This window comes from Mauremys mutica, chromosome 11, assembly GCF_020497125.1.
Source record: "Mauremys mutica isolate MM-2020 ecotype Southern chromosome 11, ASM2049712v1, whole genome shotgun sequence".
Taxonomy (NCBI): domain Eukaryota; kingdom Metazoa; phylum Chordata; order Testudines; family Geoemydidae; genus Mauremys; species Mauremys mutica.
Genome location: NC_059082.1, coordinates 11,340,516 through 11,365,092, shown reverse-complemented (window position 1 = coordinate 11,365,092; position 24,577 = coordinate 11,340,516). Strand labels below are relative to the sequence as shown.

The 24,577-nt window shown below is 42.6% G+C and overlaps 1 protein-coding gene across 3 annotated transcripts in view; it reads left to right on the top strand.

Moving 5' to 3' along the window:
* The window catches only part of MCTP2 (multiple C2 and transmembrane domain containing 2), a 161,918-nt gene that overhangs the window by 31,737 nt on the left and 105,604 nt on the right, over window positions 1-24,577 (top strand). For all 3 annotated transcript variants that reach the window (XM_044980842.1, XM_044980844.1, XM_044980843.1), the window contains exons 3-4: window positions 6,931-6,993; window positions 8,715-8,823. In XM_044980842.1, the coding sequence (XP_044836777.1) occupies window positions 6,931-6,993; window positions 8,715-8,823 (172 nt within the window). The remainder of the gene's footprint in view (window positions 1-6,930; window positions 6,994-8,714; window positions 8,824-24,577) is intronic.

Genomic DNA, 24,577 nt, shown 5'->3' with positions numbered 1-24,577 from the left:
GGGTGGGGATGGGGAGGAGGGTTTGGGGCCGCCTCCCACCCATCCCCTCCATCTGACCTTGTGGGAGGCGATGGACATTCTGGGCAATGGCTCCTCGGGCCCCAGGTGCTCACCAGCTCCGAGAGGAGACGCCACTCTCCAGCGGCAATGGCTCCCACCCCACACCGGGCCTGGCTCCCCAAGAGGCAGGCCTACCTTTTTTGAGCATTCTCTGTCACTGCTGGGCCGCCCGCTCGCTCGCCCATTCCCTTCCCACTGTCAGATTAGCCACTGGGTCAAGGGAGGATGCTCACAAGCCCCAGCCAGTTGGGGGACTCTGGAAAAATGATGCCCCCAACTGCGCCAACCCCCCTCCCCATCTCCGTCTGCTGAGGAAGGGGGTCAGGGCGCGTGGGGGCTTGCCAGTGGCCTCGACCCCGCTCCCTGGCTGGAGTGCTGGGCAGAGCAGGGTGAGCCCCCGACCCTGCTCCGTGGGCAAGATGAAATTAAGCAAAGAGCCGGATCCAGCACGTAGGCCATATGTTCCCCACCCCTGCTCTAAAGATTTTCAACATTCTTTTGTAACCACAGAGCTTCATCTCACTGATCACAGAACCAGAGGATTCGGAAGGAAGTCAGACCTTCTGAACCAGCCAGCAATATTTTTCTAAAGTGCTTGGCTGTGTTGTGTATCATCTACCCATTTCCTTATTTTACTTCAGTCAGCACATGTCCTGCTACAACCCGAGTTCTGTGTGGTATAGAATTTGAATGTGTGATTGTGGTTTTACACCATATTAAAGATTAGCCACTGCTCTAAACTACTGTGCTAGGTATTCAAAACACACAGTCTCCAATACTATTTATATTAGGATCAGCTGCAGAAAAAACTTAACCTTAACTAATCTTAGTCTTTAAGATGCAACTGGAGTACCCCTCTGCTTTGGAATTTGCTCCCCCGTCTTAGTGACCTTCAGAAGACCTTACAAGGCTCCTCTTTTCTCTGTGGCTTTTGAAAACAGAAATGTTGCCAGAGAGGTGATATTTGGGGGAGAATGGATGATTCTTCAGTGTGAATTTTCTTTTGCTTGGGGGCTAGCCATCTATTGTCACTATCTGGTGGTGGTTCTCTGTGTTATGTCTTACCCTTTTAAATAGATGTCAGTAGAGCCTACTGCCGGGCTAAAGTGCCTTTTTAAGTTTTCCATAATATATAATGAATATTTTTATCCTTGCATTTTGGGCACCCAATATTTACCAGTGAATGGATCACAGAAGTGTTTCTTTCCTTTATATATCTTATTTTTTTAGTTTATTTAAAATGGTAAATGAAACAAAATACTGGGCTCCATCCTGCTGTCATTCACTCCATTGCAAATTGTAGTAATTTCAGGGACGGCAGCGGAGTGACTCTGGATTTACACCAGTTTAAATGACAGCAGAATTTGGCCTAGTGCAAGAAAGATAGGCTTTGATGAGTGATCACATTTATTAGGTGCCCGCTGAAATGGGGTTATCCCCATTATATACTTGAGAAAGGTTGCAGTTTGACAACCCTAAAGATGGAAGTCCGGTTTATCCACAGAACAGGTACATCACAGGCAGCAGCCATATAACCTTCCTGCACACACCAGTGTGCCTCGACTCTGATTTGGAGGCATAACCTCTGAGGATGAAAGAGTAGCTTGAGTTTAATAACCCATTTAGTTCCTGGCCTCTCTGCTGAGATACCCACAAGGGTGCCAATTAATGCCAGTTGTTGGGGTTTATTTTGGGACGTAGATACTTGTCCATGGTAAAATGGACTAAAACCACCAAGTCATAACTAGTAACAACTTTACAGTAGGTCACTAACGACCGGGGTCCTATCCCATTGCCTTCTTGTATCTCAACCATCCCTCCAGATAAGGTTAGAGAAGATGGAGGTTGTAAGCTTTTTGGGGATAGGGACTGTCTTGCTGTATGTCTGTACAGCAACAAGCACAATAGGACTTCAGTCCTGACTAGGGCCTCTGGATACTACCAGAATACAAATAACAATGAAAGAGGGAAAATCTCTTCTTACCTTTGAGCAGGAATTGGACAGTGCTTTATGTTCTGGTTTACAAAGTGACTAACCAGGAAATATTAGCTATGTGAATGATGCTGATTTTACAGTCCAGGTATAGGAGGTCACAAGCCCACTGACAGCCATTCCGGGCTCCGGGGCAGAACAGTCAATGGGCTTGAGCTGCTGCCGGTTGCGCTGCTGGGGGCGCTCTTCTGGCACGGGCAGGGCTTCCACATGCCCTCCGGGCTGCCTTCGCTGCTGCCAGTACCAGCCCGCGCGCACCTAGGAGCCCTGCGGCCCACCCGGGCGATTTAAAATGGCCGGGACCCCCGGGCCCTTTTAAATCGCCCAGGTCCCTGGGCAATTTCCCCCTTTGCCCCCGTCGGCGGCCCTGGGAGGTCAAATTCTCCAAACCTTATTTGGGCAAAATTCCCCTTGATTCCTTGAGACCCTGAGCACCTGATATTTAACAAAAGTTTTCCCTGATCTGGATTTGGCTCCCTGTGTATTTCTTCTCATTTTGCACTTTCAGTCTAAATCTTTGAAAAAAATAAATAAAAAACCTGGATTCTTAATACTGTGAACCTGAGTCTCTCTTACCCTGGTGTAACTCCACTGACTTCAAAGAAGTTTCTCCTGGCTTCACTATTGATCAGATCAGAATCAGTCTTTGCAGATCTACTATTGTGGGACAGTCTGACCGAATGAAATTTGGACCAAAAATGTAAACAAAATATGAAAATGTTCATGATATTTTCCCCATTTCTGTTAACCTCTTTATATATAATAGAAAAATCTCCATTTTGAAAAAAAGATGAAATATTTAATATTGCTCAAATTTAATTGCAAAAACTAATTTAGCTGCCGTGTTGTTGCATAACACCAAGGAGTCAATGCCATGTTTTTAGGCATGTATATTCAAGAATCTCAGTGAATTTAGATTTACTAGAATAATAGAAATGTACGGAAATCAAATTATAACTAGTTTCATTATCTGAAAACTATAACTTTGTTCCAAAGATAGGATGCAAAATGTATGAGGAAAAAAGAAAGGTTGAACTAAAATTTTGCGGTAAGTGGTTTATCATAAATGGTATGCAGGTATCAAAGAGACACACATTTTTCATTTCACTTTTCTGCAATGTTATTTGATCTTCCATTTATGCAGTTTAAAACAAAGATGTAGAGCCAGACTATTATCAATACAGCTGATGGTACCTGACGGAAATTCCTTTAAAGCCTCAGACTGCTAGAAATCTGTTTAAGGCAGTGGTTCTCAAACTGGGGCCGCCGATTGTGTAGGGAAAGCCCCTGGCGGGCCGGGCTGGTTTGTTTACCTGCCAGGTCCGCAGGTTCGGCTGATTGCGGCTCCCACTGGCCGCGGTTTGCCGCTCTAGGCCAAGGGGGGCTGCGGGAAGCAGCAGCCAGCAAATCCCTTGTCTGCCGCCATTTCCCGCAGCTCCCATTGGCCTGGAGCGGCGAACCGCAGCCAATGGGAGCCGCGATCGGCTAAACCTGCGGACCCGGCAGGTAAACAAACCGGCTTGGCCCACCCGGGCCCCCAGTGTGAGAACCACTGGTTTAAGGTAACACAATTGAGATTTTATGCACGCTAGTCAGGAAACGCAAAGTTAAAGGTCCCCAAGCAACTGTAACTCAGCCCTTTCGTGCAGGGAGCCTCTTCTGTTCCATTATCTGATGATAATTTTGCTGAGTTTAATGTGTGTTTGCAATGTGGCCAAGTTATGGTTACTGGGGGAACCATAACTTCACATTTCCTGCCTATTATACGGATAAAATGTCAGTTGTAATGTGGCATTAATGTAGTTTTTTTTAAATGCAATTTATTTTTTGAAAATTAAAAAAGAAAAACGGAGTGATTAAGTTTTGAAGTATAAATATATTTGCATTTATTCAGTGTATCAATGTCTGTCTGACTGAAAGGTGCCTGGGGCAGGAGCTAGCCTTTTTGTTATGTTTGTACAGTGCTTAACACAACAGGGCCCTGATCGTGCCTCTATGCTCCATCACCATGCAAATAATAAATAATGATGACAGCACTTGAGGATTGATTTCCGGGCTCTGTGTGTGTGAGAGAGAGAATTCTGGGCCGTGTGTGTCAGTGTGTGTTTGGGAGAGGGATATCATCCTTCTTGGCATTATTCTATGCTGAAATTCTGACCAATGTGATCATCCTGTGTGAAACCAGTACAGCTGCCCTCTCATGTTATGCCTCCTAAGAGCAGAAGAAATCTGAGCAGGGACCTGTACCAGTGGCCATAGTGTTATCAGGGGTGTCCTGACCCAGATGTCCACTTTTAGCCCTACAGATAGCCCATCCTTGGCTCGATGCATGGAGTCAGAAACAGTGGAAGTCCCCTAAAAGTGTGTGTGTGGGGCCCCACCGGTGCCTGAACTATGGCCCCTCCCCCACACTGCCCCTTCCCCCCCCAAGGCCCTGACCCTACACTGCCCCTTCCCCTGAGGCCCTTCTTCCCAAGTCCCTGCCCCTGATTGCCTTTTTCCCCAAGGCCCCACTCCCCCCCAGCACTCGCCCTTATGGCCGGTAAAAAGTGATGGGGCCAGCGGTCCATGGCCCCCCCTGTTCCAGCGCCCCTGCATGGAGCACTCATAAGGTGTGTCTACACTGCACACCACTGGCAGTGGCATGTAAGGTACATGTAGCTACCTGCCTCAGTGAAAGCAGGCTGCGTCCACATTGCCATGTGTAGCTACATGTGGCTGCTGGGAAAGTCTCTGGCAGGGAGGAGGCAGCGGGGAAAGGCTCCATAAGCAGGCTCAAATAGCACTCCAAAACAGCAGTGTAGACGGGGAAAGTACTGCTTGGGTACATAGAGAGCTGTGTAAGGTATATACTCCAGGGTGCTATTTATATACTGCACACCCCCAAGCACAGGTAAGTGCTCTACACGCAGCTGTAAGATTTGTGCAGTGTCGACTTGCCCATTAAACACCTGCAGATGCAAACTCGAGGGTTTGGAGGAGTCGAGCTTTGGCTGCAGAAGTTGCACCCTGGCCTCCCGCCTGTGCCACCTCTTTTCCCATATGCACAGAAGGGCCAGGCAGCATTTTTTTTCAATTATTATAGAAAATGGCACAGAACGTGTTTCCTTTCCCCTCTCCCCCCCATCTCCTTGACAAACTTTGTCTCAGTCAATCTTTTTTAACTTGGTAAAACATGTTTCCCTCATGAAGAGTTATATACATCAGTGGTTCTCAAACTAGGGTTGCCACTTTTTCAGGGAAAGCCCCATGCGGGCCGAGCCGGTTTGTTTACCTGCTGCGTCTGCAGGTTCGGCCAATCGCAGTTCCCAGTGGCCGAGGTTCGCTGCTCCAGACCAATGGGAGCTGCGGGAAGCGGCGCGGGCGGAGGGACGTACTGGCCGCTGCTTCCCACAGCCCACATTGGCCTGGAGTGGCGAACTGCAGCCACTGGGAGCTGCGATCAGCCAAACCTGCGGACGCAGCAGGGAAGCAAACCGTCCCGGCTCACCAGGGGCTTCCCCTGAATGAGCAGCGGCCCTAGTTTGAGAACCACTGATGTACATCACATACCAGGTTTGAAGTTTTAAAATTTAAATGGCGGAGTTATTTGAATTTCTAAGATTTTAATTTGATTTCTTCTTTTCCTCTCCCCAGGCTTAGAGATCTCCAAACTAAAATACACAATGAGATATTACAAAAATTTCCCCATTAAAAAAGCTGTGCCTTTGGATTGAGAAGGTGAATTAGAAATTTCAACCTGAAGTGTCATTTCCCTTCCCCTTATCTCTAGTATGCTGTTGCTCCTGCTCTTTTTTTAAGCACCTGGAATTGGGACTGTGACAGAAACAGTCTTATCATCCATACGTATAGCATCGCTAGCACAGTGTTGGAATGCAGAGTGGTAATTCACTAAATTGTGGAAGTGTAACAATTCCTCAGTCTCTATCCACCCCTCCACTCCCCCCCACCCCCAGCCATCAGCAGGGTTTTAACCAGGAATATTCATCACTGAAAGCATGGTCTTCTACCATCTGAGCGAAAGGGATCATTCCAATCTCTGGAAGAACTAGAAGGCTCTTCTTTTCTGTGTGGACCAGCCACCAGAGAGTGAAGATAGCAGTATACCATGTAACATGTTTGCATTATGGTTATGTTAGGCCTGATCCACACACAGCTAGTGCCAATGCAAGTCTGTCAATTATAGTTATTCTGATGCAGCCACTAGTGTGGATGCAGTTATATCAGTGTAAAGGTGTCTTGTATTATACCTCTTCCTACTTGGGAATAAGCTATGCTGGTATAAATACATTTATACCCGTATAACAGGGTTCATATTAGAAGGGTTGTACCACTTTAACTATACCAGTATAGCTAAAGTGGTACAACTTTTATGTGTGGATGAGGCCTTATAAGCAGAGTTTGTGGTAAAATGGGAGAGCAGTACACAGTGAGGGTCTTTCAAGTGTCTGAGTGCCTTCATCTCCTACTAGCACCGATAGGAAGTTAGGGGTAATTCAGCCCTTCCCATGTTCAGAATACTTTGTGGAAAGGATATCTGTACTATGAACCTCACACTTGAAATTGGCTCACCTTTCCAAACCCTGCCTCCATGCCAATGAAGATTTATTTTACAGACCCTTTCGCAGAAGCACTAATTTGTCAACCTGTTTTTAATGCTACATTTAAGCATGCATAGTTGTTTAAATTTTTGGTTTACTGCCTGCCCGCTCCCACTCCTGAAAAGGCAGAGAGCTGTTTACTTTTAAGGGCATCTATATGTTTGATGCATATTGCATGGAGTATTAAGACCTGAGAATATTTGTTGTGTTAGGTGAGGGGAATCCCAATATTTCTTTTGCTTATTTGATGATCTTTTTAAATTTTATTTTTAACAGCATCCATGTGAAGGGATAGATCTGGAATCTTCAATGTCCTCTCAACTTTTTGATGAAGAAATTGTAAGTTTATGTGTTTGAAATGTTTTGACTCCTGAGCAGACTATCTGGGAAAATGGGGGTTAAATTTAGATTTGGGTTCAGCTCCTTACAGATACTGGGAATACTGTACACCTGAATCTTCAACTTCCTTAAAATATTTTGTTTTGTTTGTCTTTTTGGTGTGTGGGTGAGGGGAAGTGGTGTGAGACAATCACATGTCAAAAGAACTAAGGTACTCTAGAAAACAACACCATTTTCAAATGAGATTTCACATACAAACTGCCACATTTTTCAAATACCTGTCAAAAGAAAGGGTTGGATACAAAAGAGCCTTCCAACTGTATTGCTTAGAGCAGTGTTTCCCAAATTTGGGATGCCACTTGTGTAGGGAAAGCCCCTGGCGGGCCGGGCCGGTTTGTTTACCTGCCGCGTCCGCAGGTCCGGCCGATTGCGGCTCCGACTGGCTGCGGTTCACTTCTCCAGGCCAATGGGGGCTCCAGGAAGCGGTAGCCAGTACATCCCTTGGCCTGCGCCGCTTCCCGCAGCCCCCATTGGCATGGAGCAGCGAACCACGGCCAGTGGGAGCTGTGATCAGCCAGACCCGCAGACGGGGCAGGTAAACAAACTGGCCCGGCCTGCCCGGGGCTTTCCCTACACAAGCGGCGGCATCCTAAGTTTGGAAAACACTGGTTTATATTATTGGCAACAGCTGGAGTTCCCAACCAAGATCAGGGCCCCATTGTGATAAATGCTGCACAAACACATAGGGAAGGACTGTAAAATATTAGATATCTTTATGAAAGTTGTCCAGAGAAATGTTATACATTGGAAATGAACATATCTGAGTGGAGATGAATGTAAAAAGTAGAAGAAAGTAGCAGGAAAAGAACAAAATTTTATGTTACTCCAACTTGGAAATCTTAATAGAAATCACCAGCGTACAATGCATATCTGCAGTATTATTTGTCATTCTCACTTATGGCCCATCCCTTATATTACCCCTTTTCTATCTCTTGTGAATGTGTGTGGTGATGTTCTGATTATCATTATTTGTATTATGTGTTTGTTATGACTACTGCTAAAGCTGGCTGAAATTCAGGATTTCTAGTTCATAGGCATTTTCAGTATTTCGAAATTTCCTGCAGACCAGAAATTCCAAAAGAATTTGGGTTCGGAAGCTCAGAAACATGTTGTTTCAAAATGAATTATGCTCCCAGACCCAGGCAGCTACTGTCTGAAATTGACAAGAAATAATTGCTCTGCTGCTGAGGCAGTCTGCATGGCCAGGGCTGCTTTGGAGCTGTGGACACTAGAAGCCTCAAGGTCCTCAGATGGCTGCCGGGAAACCAGACAGGTTTCTTTTGGAACTCTGCCTCTGATTTGATACAAGTTCATCAAACTCAAGATGTTTCCGGAAAATAATTGTGGGTTAGCCGAATCAGCGTTTTCCGACAAAGCTCTGTTTTCTTGGAAATTTCTGACCAGCTCTATTTATGATTTAAATGAAGAAAATAGGTAATTCTGACACAGACTTTAAAACAAAGCCTTTGAAAGTCAGCTTTTATGTGTGCGTGTGCGTGTGCATGTGCCAAGACCTGCGTAACCCGGATTCCCCCTTCATACGGAGAGGAAATGAGGCCTGTGAATTTCAAGTCACTCCAGAAACAGAAAGCATGTTTTTGTGTGTGAGCTGAGCTGCATAGATGGTGAAACTGACGACTGACTTCTTTGCCTTGCCACAGGCTCTTGAGGAAGGAAATGACTGTTTGAGCAGCTTGCCCAGCTCCTTTGCTTACCTACTGACAATACACCTGAAAGAAGGCCGGAACCTGGTCATTCGGGATCGCTGCGGTGAGTCTGCCTTTTGATGTACAGCAGATAACTCTCTTTAAAAAAACAAAAACCAAGAACAAGCTATGGGCCTGATTCTCCCTTCACTTCTTTTCACACTAGTCTAACTCAATTGGCTTCTCACTTACTCTGGTGTCAATCAGAGGAGAATCAGGCACTACTTCTGTCTGCCAGCCTGCCAGTCAGAATGCGAAATTTCCTGTCATATAATCACCGTAGGTACACAAGGGAGGGGATGGGCAGATATATATTGCTGCTTTTCCCAGGTTTGAGAATTACATACTTTGCAATGTGACGTTGTAAAGCACATGCTTTCCTCCTACTCCTGGCAAAAGACCCAGTTCAATTCTAGTTTACTTAAAGGAAACCAAAGGATGTTTTGAAATCCAGTGGGTGGTAGTGCAGGGGAAGACAAACAGTTTTGTAACTTCAAGGACAGTGTCTGAAATGTGTGTTTTATAGGGAGGAAGTTAGTAAAGATCTCAGAACTTGCGGGTTCACTTCTGAGGGTAGGGATTATGTAGTTTCACTTAATAAGGCCTGGGGTGTATGCTTTATGGCTTTGTGGAAGGAAGGTCAGAAAGACATTGAGGAAATGAGTTAATCAGTGGGACATTATTCAAATATTAAGTGTTTGCCATTTGGGTCTCTGCTGGCTTGAGAAAGTAGCACATAGTCATTGACTGTATGCAGGAGCATTTCCTTTAAGAAGTTAGACGTGCCTCTCCAGAAATATAATCATTAGTATTAATTAAAACACTCTGTCCATGGAGAAAACTCTGAATACTTTTCCATTGCAAACATATAAGCACTTTCTGTCTTGAAACTGAGCAATAAGACACAAAGTATACATGAGTAACAGGATAAGCATGGACCTGTTTTACAGATTTATTCACTTTCTTATTATGGGCCCTGGCTTGTTATTGGGCTCCTTTCTGATTACTAGATACATTATTTTTTCTACACTATATTTTACTGTCCTAGGCAGAGGGCAAGCTCCTTGCCAAGGACTGTTATCTTTCTCTGGCCAGCTCCTAACATTCTGAAGATATTAATAAATAAATGTTATGTAGTCTAAATCCTTTACCTTTTAAACAGAACTGCTTTTTGTTGAAGTGTTTTCTGACAGTGCAGCATGTCACCATGTTCACTAGAAACCATATGTGTCAGAACAAGTCTTGCTGCTGGATGGTTCTGTGGAAAGGATTCTACTTGCTACAAGTGAGCAGCTTGGGCAGAGGAATGTTTCCCGAGAAGAAAGAAGGCACTCTATCTCACATTGTGTTTGCTGTGGCTTAGTGAGGCATTGCACAACTCAGCTCAGTGTAACCTGACAACACAAAGACGATCCAGGGCAAGATGGATTTTGTTGGTTTGCTGTCATGTTGTATACCAAATCCTCAACTTGTTTAGAGAGGGCGTGCCTGGGGAGATGTGCAATCCACTAAAATTCCTCCTGTATACAGAGAAGTACAAAACTTGGGTGTCTGCCAGTCTGGCATTGCTATAATATCTATACACAAACCCTCGACTTTAAAAGCACAGTTATGCTCAGACTTTTGCCATTATGATGCTTTTTGACTCGTGGATTTTTCTTTGTGAGAAACTTAGTTGGACTAATCTGCAGCCATCAGTGTTGGGGTAAGAGAGAGGTTTTGCAACGTATTGTTAAAGGTGGAAAGTCCTGGGCTCATCCTACCCTCCAGCAATAGGGGAATTTAACAGATAAAGGCCTGATGCCAAGAGTGCCCTGCCACTGAAAGTCTGACTGTGGATCTGTCAGCCCATAAAGTCTTGGTAGGACACTATGTCATCGGAGTTGCAAAGAGGCAGCCCCTGAAATAGCTATGACCTACTCTAAGATCCTGGTGGAGCTCTAGTAATTGATAAGGAGCCAGTGTATGGCATGGTGTATTTTATGATGTGCTCCCACTGGCCTTTTTTACCTAGAAGATGGGTTGCGCTGCCCCATGCTGTACGTATATGCTTCTGTCTAGGTAAAAGAAGGCAACCTATTAAATTAGACAGAGTAAATATTCAGGGTCATTCCACTTTTATTGGCAAAGAATACAATGTAAGTTACTGGGCACCTGAAAATGTCCACTTAGGAAATGGATCAGTCTGAATGTGAAATCATTAAATGTCTAAAAAAACCAATATAATAAACTTCAGCCAGTTTGGTTATATTGGAATGGATGAGGGAGCTTAAAAAAGATTTCAATGTATTTATTACTCCCCAGGCTTTTCTGATTGCTCTGGCAAAGATTTCAAATTATCTCCCTGTGAATGTGGAAAAGCTTATTTGCATGTGCGTAGATAGGTAGTTCTGGATAGAGTTACCTGGTTCGTATCTGCCCATGGATCACTGGGGGTTTCCCTTCTAAGAGACCTCCTGAAAATGTGAAGCTTTGAGAGTGCCAACTGATGCTCCTGAAAAGTTTGCAAACAAGAAACCTACCCAGCTAACCAAGTAGTGCTGTTAAACACAGCCATCAGATGGGTTTAAAACCCACAACTCTAGCTGCTTTACTCATGTGGTGGCATATTTGCTATAAGCAAATAAGTATTTTGGTTCTCTAGGTCTTCTGGGACTCTCGTAAGCAGGGTTGGTGCATTTCATTGGGATTTTACATTGTTTGTTGGCCTGAAAATGCTCTTAACTTACTAAAAAAGTGCAGATCATCATCATCTGGCAAACTGCAGCAATGTTGTGCTGTATAGCAGTCATGGTGGAGAGTATGTCAGAGGCATTCATATGTTAAGAATACCCAGTATCACTGTACCACTAAGGCAATGGTTCTCAAACTGGGGCCGCTGCTTGTTCAGGGAAAGCCCCTGGCGGGCCGGACCGGTTTGTTTACCTGCCGGGTCTGCAGGTTCGGCCGATCGCAGCTCCCACTGGCCGCGGTTCACTGCTCCAGGCCAATGGGGGTTGTGGGAAGCTGCGACCAGCAAATCACTTGTCCCGCACCGCTTCCCGCAGCCCCCATTGGCCTGGAGCTCACAAACACTAATAAATTTTAAATAAAAAGTTATTTGTCAGCCTAGGTCTATTTTGGTAACAGTATTCTTTGACTGATCACCACTTTAATTTGTTAATTTTTGTTCATATTGGGGAAACATGATTCAAGATGCACAGTACAACTACATAGGGAAACAACCCTATGATCTTTATTTACAGACTGATCATCCACAAGCTCTTTAAATAGATAAATATGGCATGGACTGTGATAGAATATGCTATATCTAGACATGAACAACTGTGTAGTGGTGCCCTCTTGTGGTCATTTTAAATGCTGCAATACACTTCAGGAAGAATGAAATTATAGTACAGTGCTGGGCACTTCCCTAGAACTCTTCCATGGTGGAACACCAAGCACTTTAGAAATATTAACTGATTAACCTGCTCAGTCCCTCCAATTGCATTCCACTCCAGAAGTGGTGCAGTTAACAGTGTACACGAGTGCTACAGAAAAAGGTTAGGGCAAGAAATGAAGAAGTACATGTTAATTGGTTGATACTCCAGGGGACAGATGAAGTTAAGGACATAAGAATGGTCAGACTGGCTCAGACCAAAGGTCCATCGAGCCCAGTGTCCTGTCTTCTGACAGTGGCTAATGCCACGTGCCCCAGAGGGAATGAACAGAACAGGTAATCATCAAGTGATCTATTCCCTGTCGCTCATTCCCAACTTCTGGCAAACAGAGACTAGTGACACCATCCCTGCCCACCCTGGCTAATAGCCATTGATGGACCCATCCTCCATGAACTTATCTAGTTCTTTTTTGAACCCTGTTATAGTCTTGGCTTTCACAACATTCTCCGGCAAGGTGTTCCACAGGTTGATTGTGTTCGTTGTGTGGAAAAAAATACTTCCTTTTGTTTGTTTTTAAACCTGCTGCCTATTAATTTCATTTGGTGACCTCTAGTTCTTGTGTTATGAGAAGGAGTAAATAACACTTCCTTATTTACTTTCTCCACACCAGTCATGATGTTATAGACCTCAATCATATCCCCCCTTAGTTGTTTCTTTTCCAAGCTGAAAAGTCCCAGTCTTATTAATCGCTCCTCATACGGAAGCTGTTCCATACCCGTAATCATTTTTGTTGCACGTTTCTGAACTTTTTCCAGTTCCAATATATCTTTTTTGAGATGGGGCAACCACATCTGCATGTGGTATTTAAGATTACTGGTGTTGGTGTGTAGCCAAGATACCAAAGTTGATAAATCTGCTGCTTTTCCCCCCCATCTCCTCAGAAGGACATCACCTCCAGCATCCCAGGCCTTCCTAACACTATGCTGTGTTTTTTGTCCAAAAGTAACAGAGGAAAGCATGCCGCCTACTCACTTGCCAACACTTCTGAACTAGCTGTTCTAATAGCGATTAAAATGATAGACTTGCACTATCATTGCCCCACCCACAATCACAGAATTGCCACTACTGCCTACCGAGTATAGACATTTTTCTTCACATGGCTCTTCCCAGACTGGCTGATCTTCTTCCCTCCTGCTGGCAGTGGAAATGGCTGTGCTGGGAGCTTCAGATGCATTTAACAGATTCACTGCTCCTCGCCAGCCATCGCACTTCCTCAGAACTCACCAACTATATTCTTACCATCTATTAAGTACTAATTAATGAAACTTAGCTAAATTCATCTCCAGTGTAACTTCACTGCCATCCACAACTGTGAAATCCGCAGTTACATCAGGGGCAAATTCGATTTTCTTCATTATCTTTCATCTGTTTCCTTCATTTTCTCCTCTTCTTTCCTTCTACTGTATACTACTCCCTCAGTCTATTTTTAATTGTTCTCCATTTCCTTCTCGCCCTTCTCTTCATAGCACTAATTCCAGGGTCTCTTCCCCTTTTTGCTCTGGTTCGTGTTTCTTCCTCAGTCCCTCGGGTTCTCTTTTAACTCCCCCTCTTCATTCTTATTCCCCATCCCCTTAGTCCTCTGCTCCTCCCCACTTACTTTCTTTACTTCTTCATTCTCCCTTTAGCTTTCTCTCCCACCTTTTCTCTCACTCTTCCATTCCTGGCAATTTTGCCTTTTTTCCCTGCCTTCCTCCTCCCCCTTCCTATACTTGCTGTGTTTGGGTGCAGGGAGAAGAGTTTCTCCAATCAGCTGAAATCTGACCCAGCTCTGCAGGATTCTGCTGCTTTCTACAAAATGGTTAAGCAGTGCGGAAAGAAAATAGGGATGGGGTGTGTGGCTACTTCCTCTCTTTGCTCAACTGCTGGGGGGGGGGGAACGATTCCCTGGAGAAGGAGGGAAATTTTCATCCACCAGTTACTCTGTCTGTGGAGTTCTGCTCAGTGTCACTCCCTCCTAACAGCGAGGAGAGGAAGGGCCCAATCTGTTGTTTAATTGATTAATATGCACCTGTTCCTGTTGGGGACAGGTGGTGGTTTAGTAGTAGCCAATTTAAGAATGGAGCTGGATTCTGCACAACCCCCCTTGCTATTCACAGACACAAGGATGAAGTTTTTTGGAGTGCTTTTGGCCAGATCTGTAACCTGGCCTGTGTTGAGGCCTAGAAGTCTATCGACCAAGTACTGACCTTACCGCATCTTATCAGGCTATGAGTACTACATAGACTCTCACCACAAGGCAGTTTGGCGTCAGGCCAAATCATTTACTTCACCTTACTATGACACATGCAGGTTGAGTCTCTCCTCCCTACGGTAGCTTTATATCCATCAGTTTTTAGTTCTCATAATGAAAGAACTGCACATTGGAGTGTGTGCATCTGCACAAGTCTCTGTACTGGATTGAGCCAAACTGTACATTTTTACTGCTGAAAGCATTTGTTAAACATAGGTTTATTCTTTCATGCAGTGATGATTCCCTTTGACTTTCTGGGTATGTTTCAAGTCCTATCTATTTAACAAGTAGAAGTGCTTTTGTGGCAAAGGGTTTGGTTAATTTTGTGTCTTGGAGAGTTCTTATTATCAGTAGTTGATGTGTTAAATTGTGGGGTAGATGGATGTTTGTGAATGTTTAACTTTGGTACGATAAATTGTAAGAAATCATCATAAGTGCATTTTGTTAATGAAATATACAAACTTACAAATAATGTGGGTGCTGCTGAAAACTGTTCAGGATTCCAGGGCGTTAAGATCATTGTGTTGCAATTTCCTGGGTTTCAGAAAAGCTTAATGTCTTTTATCTCTGGCCTTGTAACTGCTGCCTGACCCTCAGATTTCTACAGTGGACTACTTTTTTGGTGGTCTCTCTGATCCTTTCATATGAAGCCTCAGACTTCCAGCTCTGATATTCTTGGAATTAGAAGTGAGTTAATCCCTTTCTGATGTGTTTTACTCTTACAGTCCTTTTTCGAAGTGCTGTGTGTTGTTAAACTGAGCCATTCTAATGGACCTGAAATGCTCTGCTCCTTCACAGTGCTGATATGTTGTGACTGTGCATACTACTGGCCTTCTGAGTCATTTTGGGCAACTGTGCAATTGAGTCACTTAGCAGTACTGTGATGTCACACATGTGCCTTTTTTTGTAATGAAGTGGTCTCTTTTTCTCTCCTGTTATTTGAGGATTCAACTGACAATTGGTAAAGCGTTAAACATTCAAATATGCTACTATAACAAGAAACAGAAACTCAGGTCTTCTTGCTGAGGTTCAGTTTCTGTATTTGTGGTTAGGGTGAGGCCAGTAGCTGGTTTTGAGACGTAAGGTATTTTTTGCCCTGAAACGCTGTGCGATTATGCTGTGTATCATTGCAACTTATTTATGTGTACACTGAGTGGCTTAGTTGTTTTTCTGGCCGCATGCTCTAACAAAATCCATCTTTCTATCTCTCTTCCACACCAGTCTCCTGTGAACATAGTCATGGTTTTTCTACACTTCTGTGACAGTTTTAACATTCTGTACATTGCTTTGGGTCTCTTCCTTTCTCTCTGTGGTTTCCCTAATAACTTCCTGTTGTCATTTCGTGGTTTGATCAGTCTTCTTCCACCTCTTTAGAGATAGATATTGTGTGTTCAGATCCATTTGTTTGATTTCCTCACATGCTTCCCCTCTTTTTCCCAAATCCAGGCAGAGCAGGAGAGTATTCACTCCTGCATGAGGTGTTTATTTCTATAGTCTTGCATGCCCATCTCATGACTTTGTGGATTGATTGGGATTCACTTGAGTAGATCCATTGAGGTGCACCATTTGATACAAAGTAAATTTAAAAAATGAATACATAAAGCATTTCTATTTAAACTGGGCCATAACTAAAAAATACTGTGATACCTTCACAATGTTGGGATATCCCGTGCCAAGCTATTAATATGATTACAGATTGCCAGACTATAGTGGAAGGGGCTGTGTTTTATATATCATTGAGCACTTTGTCAGCATACATGTAAATAAGACTATTGTTTAGAATGCAAGTTTAGAATGTTAGGCTGAATAGTTCACAGCAAATAAGGTATCTGATAAATTTAGACTTTCTCTGCTTTCAGGATATCTGCAATCAGATCATTAGTTCCTCATATCTATGATTCAGATTTACTAGGCAACTTTCTACCCCAATGATTTTGCTTTAAGGCTTAATTGTGAACAGTCTGCAAATAGCTGGAATTTGAGCCATGTTGGGTAGTTACAGGTTGCCAAGTAAATCACCTTGTGTTGTTTGTCTTCCCTGAGCTCCGGAACATGCAACACTTCTGCTACGAGTACTGGATGTGCCAGCTGCAAATTCGGTTTCTGTAAGTGCTTGTGCATGTAACTCTGAAACTTTGCCTCCCACATACACTCATTCCAGTAAACACAATCACTTGCATGATCGTGAGAAATGGACATGCACGGGGAAAGAACATGACTAGAATGGTTTCATCTAAAAACGAGAATGTTAAGCAGTGTCCACCCAGTTCTGGGAAGAAAAATGTAAAATCTCAAACCTATGCTGAGTACCACCTCTATTAATCAATCCTTCATCTTAGACAACCACCTGAAAGCATTCTTAGGTAATTCCTGCATTATGCAGGAGGTCAGACTTGATTTTTTTTCAATACAACCTTTTTATCCCTCTAAAAAAACAAAAACAAAAAACGACTTACACCTGTGTTAAGTACGGTAACTGATATTTCCTGGGCGTTGGAGTGACTGCATAAGAGAGGTTTCACTATACTGTAGAAAATATAGCTTCCTATTTGGTTTGCTAGGTACCCCCAAATGATTAATACTCTAAATGGCAGGTGCTGTCAAAAATGTGTAAAAATAACACAATCTGGATGTTATAGAATGAGTTTATCATCATTAGAGTCCATCCTCCCTTCCTTGTGTGATATTGATGTGGTTAGGGAGGCATTACCCTAATGAGATCAGGTGACTGTGCTGCCCTATGTGGATTGAGTTGGTGTCAGTCGAGTTCCAGGTGGGCAAGCGTCCAAACCACGCTAGACACCATCACAGTTGACACTAATTAGCTGGCTTTTTGGCAGTCCCTCCAGAGAGGCCAAGTGCTGAATGGACCTGGTGACTGAATTCCCCTCACACCTCTAGTGGTGGTCCCTTCAATGAAAGATGAGAGTCCCATTACCCAAGTGGAGTGGGGAATCTTGTGCTTCCATTGTGCCTATTTTGTGTATACTTAGAGGACTTCAGTCTCCCGGGCCCTCAATTCATCATCTTTCACCAGCTGAACATTACTTCCACTTTTTAAAGTTTTTCACCTGACATCCTCCACATATTTAATACATACTCCATGGAAAACTGGCATACACAAAACAAATGAAAATACGGTTGTGGAATCCTTCTGGGAAGGCCATTTAAAAGTTATGTGGTGTTTGCTTTAAAAAAAGAAAAAGCTTGTCACATAAGTTGATTTTGAGGCCCTCACATTCCATAGACTTTCTCAGAGATCTGCTCAGTGCAATACATTTTATGCTGCAGTTACAGATGTTTCTAAAAAGAAACCAGCCTGCACTAGAATATATCACAGGGTGTCTGCACAAGCATGTGTAGGTGTATGCGCCTAAGAAGCTGAGTGATTCCTTTTGGGAACATACATTTCTTTTCTCCCAGATGCCCTTTGCATTTATCAGAGTGTAGTCATAGTTTCAGAGAGGTGAGCTGATATAACTTTGTGGTTGGTTGTTCCCAGTAGACAGATGTCCATATCACAAAATTTGCCACCGTAAATAGCTCTGTCTGGAACCTTTGTTAACAATCTTTACAGCAAGGCAAACAATTGTGTGGGCAGGAAGACTTAGGGCTTATGTACATGGTAAGTTACTGTGCGTCAGGGTGTGAATCTACAGCTTGCGGTGCAGTAATGTTCCATGAGGACAGAGCTACAGCAGTGTGAAGGTCTCAGAGTGAGGCTACACACCCCAGCTTGCCGTGCAGTAACTTGCTATGTAGCCAAGCCTTTAACTGTGCTCACACCAGCATGTTGTGTGTTCACTGTAAAAATGACATTCACAACATTGACAACTGAGTCTACCCAAAAACTTTGAAACAAATCAACTTAAAAAACAAAAAGTACATTAATGAAGTTTAATTAACCAAAATTCCTACCCCACACAGGGCTTTTACCCCAAAAAGAAGCACCAAAGACTCTATTAATTCCACAAGGAACTTAGTTACTGCTATAGAGAAGGTGCTCAGAGATTGTGGTAATGGGCAGAGTGTAAAACCCTAAGATAGATTCTCTTCCATATAGCTTCTTATACCAGCCTCATCACTATAGTGTTTGAGTGTTGAGTGTTGAAGCCTGCTAAACAACCAGTGGGGCCCCTTGATGATCAAAATTCAAAAGGAGCGCTTAAAGACGATAAAGTCATTGCGGAGAAACTAAATGGATTCTTTGCTTCAGTCTTCACGGCTGAGGATGTTAGGGAGATTCCCAAACCTGAGCTGGCTTTTGTAGGTGACAAATCTGAGGAACTGTCACAGATTGAAGTGTCACTAGATGAGGTTTTGGAATTAATTGATAAACTCAACATTAACAAGTCACCGGGACCAGATGGCATTCACCCAAGAGTTCTGAAAGAACTCAAATGTGAAGTTGTGGAACTATTAACTAAGGTTTGTAACCTGTCCTTTAAATCGGCTTCGGTACCCAATGACTGGAAGTTAGCTAATGTAACACCAATATTTAAAAAGGGCTCTAGGGGTGATCCCGGCAATTACAGATCGGTAAGTCTAACGTCGGTACCGGGCAAATTAGTTGAAACAATAGTAAAGAATAAAATTGTCAGACACAGAGAAAAACATAAACTCTTGAGCAATAGTCAACATGGTTTCTGTAAAGGGAAATCGTGTCTTACTAATCTATTAGAGTTCTTTGAAGGGGTCAACAAACATGTGGACAAGGGGGATCCGGTGGACATAGTGTACTTGGATTTCCAGAAAGCCTTTGACAAGGTCCCTCACCAAAGGCTCTTACGTAAATTAAGCTGTCATGGGATAAAAGGGAAGGTCCTTTCATGGATTGAGAACTGGTTAAAGGGCAGGGAACAAAGGGTAGGAATTAATGGTAAATTCTCAGAATGGAGAGGGGTAACTAGTGGTGTTCCCCAAGGGTCAGTCCTAGGACCAATCCTATTCAATTTATTCATAAATGATCTGGAGAAAGGGGTAAACAGTGAGGTGGCCAAGTTTGCAGATGATACTAAACTTCTCAAGATAGTTAAGACCAAAGCAGATTGTGAAGAACTTCAAAAAGATCTCACAAAACTAAGTGATTGGGCAACAAAATGGCAAATGAAATTTAATGTGGATAAATGTAAAGTAATGCACATTGGAAAAAATAACCCCAACTATACATACAACATGATGGGGGCTAATTTAGCTACAACGAGTCAGGAAAAAGATCTTGGCGTCATCGTGGATAGTTCTCTGAAGATGTCCACGCAGTGTGCAGAGGCGGTCAAAAAAGCAAACAGAATGTTAGGAATCATTAAAAAGGGGATAGAGAATAAGACTGAGAATGTATTATTGCCCTTATATAGATCCATGGTACGCCCACATCTCGAATACTGTGTACAGATGTGGTCTTCTCACCTCAAAAAAGATATTCTAGCACTAGAAAAGGTTCAGAAAAGGGCAACTAAAATGATTAGGGGTTTAGAGAGGGTCCCATATGAGGAAAGATTAAAGAGGCTAGGACTCTTCAGCTTGGAAAAGAGAAGACTAAGGGGGGACATGATAGAGGTATATAAAATCATGAGTGATGTGGAGAAAGTGGATAAGGAAAAGTTATTTACTTATTCCCATAATACAAGAACTAGGGGTCACCAAATGAAATTAATAGGCAGCAGGTTTAAAACAAATAAAAGGAAGTTCTTCTTCACGCAGCGCACAGTCAACTTGTGGAACTCCTTACCTGAGGAGGTTGTGAAGGCTAGGACTATAACAATGTTTAAAAGGGGACTGGATAAATTCATGGTGGCTAAGTCCATAAATGGCTATTAGCCAGAATGGGTAAGAATGGTGTCCCTAGCCTCTGTTCGTCAGAGGATGGAGATGGATGGCAGGAGAGAGATCACTTGATCATTGCCTGTTAGGTTCACTCTCTCTGGGGCACCTGGCATTGGCCACTGTCGGTAGACAGATACTGGGCTAGATGGACCTTTGGTCTGACCCGGTACGACCGTTCTTATGTTCTTATGTTCTTATGAGCAGTTTCCAGTAGCACATCAAGCAACATAAGTAACTTGTCATATGTGGTTTGTTCTTTCTCTCATCTTTTCCCCCAGGGGAGAATTGTGTAGTGTTTTGTTTTGGTAAATTTGTGGGGTTTGTGTGTACACACTGCGTGCGGCAGTGAGCATGTGTGTGTGTGTGTGTATGATGTATGGTCTGAATGTGTTACAAAAGGCAAGTTTGAAGAAGTATGGTTTCCACTTGACGTGGAAGGAAGGTGGTTAGGATTGTGATGGTTCCTTAGTTTCTATGGGTGTTAGTTCCACAGCCTTGGATTGGCCCAAGAAAAAGCTCAGTTTCCTGCACACACAAACTTTACCCTTATGGTAAATATTGCACCATGCTCTTCATCACTTCCTGGGTGCACTCCTACCATCTATTCTCTTGGTCCTCATATGGTTTTCCCTACCCACCTCACTAACGAACATGTGCCTTGGCTTCCATGTTCTTTTTAATGGCACTTGATGCTTTTTTGCTCCAGAAAAAGACAGATATTCATTAATTATTGCTTCATGGGTTGCTCTGACCTTCTGCAGGATGCCTAGCATGCTGCTTACAAGGTGCATTTTACAAAATATCCCTTGTCTGCTTCCTTGTTTTTATCAGGCGTTAACTCACATTCTCCTTCTAAAAGCAGTGGCTCGTTTCTAGGCTTATATATGTTCCACACACCTCTTCACTGGCAAAGTGTTCTGGTTTATTTTCCTTCATCGTTTACCGGAGGCATTTGCTTCTAAACCATTCACACACACAGCTTTTCAAATACATAGGCTTTTTCATTTTTTTTCCTGCTTCCCCCAGTAGATATTTTATTCCATTTTTGTTATTTCTGTATAAGAGTGTTGATTTTTTTCATTTAAAACAAAAATACCAGTGATCCATCTTATAATAGCTTTTGGTCATTATTGTAAACAACTGTAGTAATATTATTTCTATGGATTTGCTGAACAATTACACTTGGTTTTATATGGCTATAAAATAAGTCTGCAAAATATTATTAGAAATACATTCATTTTCTTTTCCATATTAATATTTGGAATTTAATATCCTAAAACAACAATTAAAATGATCTAGGATATATACTGTATGGTTTTCTTTGTTTGAGTTCTTAGGATTGTGGCACCGATAGATACTTGTATTTCTAAGTACAGATATTGTTAATATGCTTGCATACCCAGCAAACCGATCTCTAGAGGATGAATATGTCATTTGAAATAACACCAGGTCTGCTATTCCTTTTTCAAAGTGTGAAACAAGCGTGTAAGGTTAGTAAATATTGTTGATGTGGCAAATCTCATCATAGCTGCTAGAGGGCAGCAGTAACCATTTAAAAACACGATGAACTCTTTCTGAGGAAACTAAACCCTCTCTAGTTACTGGGTACAGAATACTTTTGTTTGTTTAGGCAACGTCAAGTTCCAGTGAACTTAGTCCACCTATACTGAGTGAATGGCCTTCAGTGTTACAGGATAAGCTGCTTTTCTAGGAAAAAATACTACTAAAAAATAATCCACTGAAAGCATGCTAAAGGGTAAAAAGGAGGTCTTTCATATAGCCCCAAACCTTACTCCTGTTGAAGTCAAAGGCAAAGCTTCCTTTTTGACTTTAATGGTGCAGGCCCATAGTGCTTTGTGCCTGACCTCTATTGTCTGTTCAGTTTAGAAGATTACTTCCAAGTGCAGGGGGAGTTTATCTTCCAATATATACACATGCCCGCATTCACATGCTCACTCTCAACTGCAGAAGATAATGAATGACTCTTTAATATGAAAGTTAAGTATATTTAGCAATCCATGGGGCATTATAAACCCCAAGGAGAAGGAAGAAAGGGTTATATAGTGTGCTTTCATCCTGGCCAATGCTGACTAGCACGCACAGTCTGACTAATTACTTTAAATGCAAGCCAGCTGCTTAACGGGTTGTAAAATCCATGAAAGGATCACAGTTTGAAAAAGGAAAAATTGAGAAACAGATTTTAATTAAAAATAAAATGGGTATGGTGAAAATTATTTTAAATAACAAATAACATTAAAATAAATATCCTTCCTTTATTTAATAAAAAAGCACCCCAAAATCTTAGTCACAACAGAATAGTTTTTCAGAGGTCACACTTTTTTCTCTATTTTTATTGGGCTTTTGCTTAAGACTTCAAGAAGTGAATCTGCACATGTTCATGCTTGGTTTATGTCTAGGTCAGGGGTCGGCAACCTTTGGTACGCGGCTCACCAGGGTAAGCATCCAGGTGGGCCGGATCGGTTTGTTTACCTGCTGCATCTGCAGGTTCGGCCGAACAGGGACATGGCAGGTAACCAAACTGGCCCAGCCTTTGGCGAGCCGCGTGCCAAATGTTGCCGACCCCCGTTCTAGGTCATTGAGCATTTTTCTGTCATTTTCCAACTTATTGAAAATAAATTTCAAAATATGGAGCCATGCTCTTACCCAGTTTGGAAGAGAATTAAGCTAAACTAAATTAAATCCACTTGAATTCTGAACGAGTGTGTCTACACAGGGATTTAATGTGGTTTAACTAATCTAATTTAAATGCCCACCTTTAGTTAATTCAGATTAATTTTCCTGTGTCCCCATGGAGACAAGTCCTAAGAAAAAGAGAATGAGACACTGAAAAAAGGAGACCTCAAAGCTTCATTAGAGCTAAACAAGTTAGTTGTGTATTCCTCCCCACCGCCCCTTACTGAAAAAGGGTTGTGGTTTAGTGTTTTGTTCTGCTCCATTTCTAATCTGGTGCCATTGCCAGAAAAGGTTTTATGTTCCTGCTGTTTGGTTCCATCAGAATAAATACCATAGAGCTGCATTGTTTGTGAAGCTCCCGATGCAAAGGTTAAAGTCCATCTGTTGGCTGACAGTGAGACGTCATCTCGTCATTTGTCAATCTGAGTTGCATTCTTGAGCAGCCGACCCCTTTTTTTCCTACTTACCTAGTTGAGATGTTATATTCCTGACAGTAAGACAGTTGTGCTCAGCTAGCAAATCGCAGCATGTTTCTCTTGCGTGCTCTCCCTCAATTATTTTCCGTAACAATTAACACTCTACTAACTTGGCACCCTTTTCTTGTTTGGCTTTGTAAACCATCATCCCTTTTTTTTATTAATTCCAGACATTAATATTTTCTTTCACGCAAGTGCTGCCATTCACCCATGAAAGAGTTTGAACATTATGTAGCTGTCAAGATACCTAGGGATTACCCAGTATGCCTTGCCTTAGTAAGTGACACCACAGGGCCTGCTTTTGAGATGTTTATTTTGAGAGTAAGCTGACAAGCATGAAGGCTTGATCCCAGAGTGGCAATCTTATTTAATTAAAGGCCTCTTTTTATTATAGTTTTTATCCACTGTTTATATATATATATGTGTGTGTGTGTGTGTGTGTGTGTGTGTGTGTGTGTATGCGTATCAGAATGATTGTTAAAGCCTGACTCACTTGAACAGTGCTGTTGTACAGTAAAAAGGGGTGTGTGGGGAAGGACTGGTCATTCAAAGTAAGGTCATTCAACAGCCTTGAAACATTTCTGTGTAATAAAGCAAACAGAACACTTGCTTAGCTATGAAGCTTGTGTTTCCCAGAAAAAGAGGCTGGTTATGTTTTGTTTTTTATTCTTGCAGAAACTAGATTTTTGGTTGTTTGCTTATTTAATTTTATTTTTGAAAGGTTCCCTTCACTCAAAGTTTCTTTTCTATTTAAGAAACAGATGAGTTATAGCTGTAGACCACCTGCTTCCATTGCTCTATTCATGTTTTCATTCCATCAGTTCCTTCCCTTGTCTAGTCTTGATACTACCTCGTTGGTGTAGTAGTGAATAATTGGGGACTTTATTTATTTATTTTTAATAATGCAGGGTGCTTCTGCTTATCCAATAGATAAAGGCAGTCTCTCTCTTTTTTTTTTTTCCTTCCAGGAGAGGGGAATTGGAATATTCAAGATAGATAGGACTATTTGGTGAAGCCTTTCGTTAATTTATCTAATTTCCTAACTAATGCATCCTCTGAAGGTTGTTGGACATATTTTATGTTGGGTATTATCTGTGTAGTCCTGTCTGTGCAAAGTGCATGCTTTTGTTTCATATTTCTTTTCTACCTGTGTAC